The 3,140-nt window shown below is 56.6% G+C and overlaps 1 protein-coding gene across 1 annotated transcript; it reads right to left on the bottom strand.

Moving 5' to 3' along the window:
* Positions 1-228: 228 nt before the first annotated feature.
* LOC123329528 lies at positions 229-3,109 on the bottom strand. The gene is made up of 2 exons (XM_044928905.1): positions 2,165-3,109; positions 229-1,307 (listed from the first exon to the last, which is right to left on the bottom strand). The coding sequence occupies exons 1-2, from the start codon at positions 2,902-2,904 to the stop codon at positions 1,127-1,129; spliced, it is 921 nt and encodes a 306-aa protein (XP_044784840.1). The 5' UTR covers positions 2,905-3,109; the 3' UTR covers positions 229-1,126.
* Between the last annotated feature and the right edge of the window lie 31 nt (positions 3,110-3,140).

The raw sequence follows: 3,140 nt of genomic DNA, 5'->3' as shown, positions 1-3,140 counted from the left end.
ATTCCTGGGGCTGAGCAGGCGTCAGCCGAGCGCTGCTCCCACCCCTCACCAGAGGTCTGGATGTGAAAAATGACCCAGACACACGTTCACAAGACTCACAGGCCCACCCAGCACCTCTTCTGAGGTGCTTACTAAGCATGAGGGCTATGCTCTGCATTAATTGAGAAAAAACGGACAACCTGAAAGTCAAGAGTTACTTTTTATTCGGACTTTCTGAGGACCCAAGCCTGGAAGGCTCAGAGCGACGCTGAGGCTCTTGGATGGCTGAGAGACTGTTTCGAAGAGGTAAGGGAGGAACCAAGTTATACAGCAGTTTTGGAAGAAAAACCAGCTAGTTGGAACATCAAAAGATTACTGTTAATTAAAAAAAAAACTACAGACATCTCAAGTTAATGAATTTAGCACTTTTCTATGTATGGGAAGATGCCAAGAGTCTGGGCTCCTTGAAATCACTTGTTTGATATGCGCCTTCATCTAGGGCTGGTATCCTGCAGTCAGGGACGGCTGCAGCATCCTTTGTTTCTTGACAGCAGGTGACATACTTTGTCCACAGTTGCACGATCGCATGTCACCTCGGTCACCAGGTAGCCCTTTGAGAACAACAGTGTATCAGCCATCTACTACTGTGTAACAGCGTAGCCCCAAACGGCCGCTGATTATCCCACAGACCCAGTGAATGGGATCTGGCTGTGCCGCTGCGGGGCCTCCCCCAGGCTGCACTGAGGATGTCCACTGAGGCTGTGGTGAGCGTGCCTCCAGGTGCCCACGTGGTTGTAGACAGGAGGCTGTCCCTCGTGGACTTGGGCCTGGGGCCCCTCCCACCCACATGGCAGCTGGCTTCAGCCCAACGGGTGATGACAAGAGAGGACAAGAGGGTCCAGGAACAGATGGCATCATGGTCTCTGTACCTAGTCCTGAAAGTGCCACCCTCACGTCTACTGTTTTCTGTTGGTTAGAAGCAAGTCCTTGGGCCCAGCCCACCCTCAGAAAGAGAGGGCATGAGTACATGAAAACTGGGGGGTGGATGGGATGGGGCGGGGCGATCACTGGGGCCATGCTAGAAGCAGCTTCTGAAAGACATCATCCAGCCTCATGTTACACATGGGGAAACTGAAGCCCAGAGAGGTCAAGGGCCTTGTCTGCAGCTGCACAGCTGGTCGCTGCACATCTGGAACAGGAGCCCAGCCCAGGGCTGCTCGTCACCTCCAGATATCTGCAAGGCCTCGGTGGCGGCTTGAGCTGTCACTCCCGGAGCACAGATTCCCAACTTAAAATGAGTTGTGACATTTCCTAGTGCACGCAGGGCCCTGGCAAAATGGAAAAGATTTCATAAATATGTAAATCGCCGTGTCCCGCTTCCCCAAGGAGGGCGGCTCAGCACCATCCTCCCCTGCCTCCCTCACACCCCACTCCCTCGCAGATGCCGTAAGAGGATCAGCCACAGGCTTTGTAATGAAGTTAGAGTGGAGCAGGGAGCGTAATCCAACTGGAGTGGGTGGCTGCCCCGCCCCCTCCAGCCTTCCTGGAGGGCTAGGCAGCCATGCAGGAGCTCAGGCCCACCCAGCCTCTGCCACGGCCCCGGGGGACACGCTCAGCTCTGGGTCCCCAGAGAGAAGAGAGGGCTTGGACAGGACCTACCCACCCTCCTGAGCTGACAGGTGATAAACTGAGGCCAGGGCACCTTTCCCAAGGACAGACAGCTGCATAGGGGCAGAGGGAGCCATGTCTATGGGTCCCTGTCCCCCTTGTCCTACATTAAAACAAGATGCCTTAACCCCAGGGCAAACCCTCTGGGCCTCAGACCACACCTCCACACCTGTGACACTGGCCATTCTGCACCATCCATGCTGGATGGTGAAGTGGAAAGTGTCACCTCTGTGCGATCACTGAAGACACAGAGGCAGTGTGCTCTGCGTAGGAGCCACGGCCCCTCTCTGGCCTGAATTATCTTCGTTGCCCCACCTTCTACAAGAAGCCCCTTTGGGTATATTCCAACCCCCACCATCCTCTCCCATCCCCAGTTACCCCTGCAATAAGCCAGGATGTTGGGGGTGCGGGCATCATCACCAGGACTGCACAAGGCTTGAGCACATGCAGTCTGAGACCCACACTTTTCCCTTCATGCTCTCATTTGTCAGTTCAGCAGTATTTTTTGAGCACCTACTCCGTGTGGACTGCTGGGAAGTTGGAGATGAGCAAGGTAAATGTTGTCTCTGTCTCCGAGAAGCGTCCTTCCCATCCACAGCAGAGGCGTTCATCAGGTGAAGAAAGGCCCAATCCACCTCGGCTGCACAGCAGGAGGGACAGGGGCAGGCCAGGTGGGCTTCCTGGAGGAAGGAGCCTTGCAGGAACATCTGGAAAGTAGTCAGGAAGCACATCCCAGAGGAGCAACGGTGAGCAAAGGCAAAGGCGGGGAAAGTGGGGTGATCGCAGGGCCCTGAAAGAAGTGGGTGATGGGCATGTTGCCCAGGGCAAGAGCCGCCAGAACAGCCCCATGGGTGCCCAGGCACATTCAGCGATGTTCTCAGGAGGGCTGTGACCTGCAGAAAGAAACCCTACCTCTCTGAGCCTTGCTTCTCTCCTCCAGGAAATGGGGAGCTCTGGGCTGAGGAAGGGGAGATGTGCTCTGCTCCAGGCACCTCCTCGCACCTGGAGGGCGCTTTCCAGTCCCTTCTGCACCGGGCCCAGGCAGAGGAGCTCTCCAGAACCCAGGCCAGCCTCCCGGTCCTGCTGGCAGCCTCCGGTGCTTCCGAGAACCATCTGGAGGGCTCTCATCACAGAGCAGAGTGTTTCCCTCCAAACCAGTTGGCATCCAGGAGCCGCCATGGAGTTTAATCCCGGTCCAGAAATATGCACTGAATCTGGCCCAAGGCACGTCCCCAGCCGTGGAGCAAGCCTTGGCATTTCCAAATGACTGCGTTCGTCGCCAGTCCCGTGTGACTGTGCGTCCAAATGGGTGGAGGACAGACGGAGGGGTTGGGGGCTCCACAACCAGCCCCGTGTCCCCCACAAGAGACGTGGGTGTGAATTCTGGCTCTGCCAGGGCAGACAACACAATGGGAGTCAGGCAGAGGCCACCAGGCTGGGCCAGGCTGACCTGCCCTCAAGCCCGGCATGGGGCTGGGCAACTAACATCACCT

Source organism: Bubalus bubalis, chromosome 15 (assembly GCF_019923935.1).
Source record: "Bubalus bubalis isolate 160015118507 breed Murrah chromosome 15, NDDB_SH_1, whole genome shotgun sequence".
NCBI classification, from domain to species: domain Eukaryota; kingdom Metazoa; phylum Chordata; class Mammalia; order Artiodactyla; family Bovidae; genus Bubalus; species Bubalus bubalis.
The sequence above is the reverse complement of the archived record's forward strand: the minus strand, read 5'-3'. Positions and strand labels throughout refer to the sequence as shown.

Coding starts and splice junctions, on each gene's coding strand:
- LOC123329528 (XM_044928905.1), bottom strand. CDS start 2,904: ATGCCAAGGCTTGCTCCACGGCTGGGGACGTGCCTTGGGCCAGATTCA. Junction 1,308..2,164: donor TTCCCAGCAGTCCACACGGA/GTAGGTGCTCAA, acceptor CCATTTTGCCAG/GGCCCTGCGTGCACTAGGAA.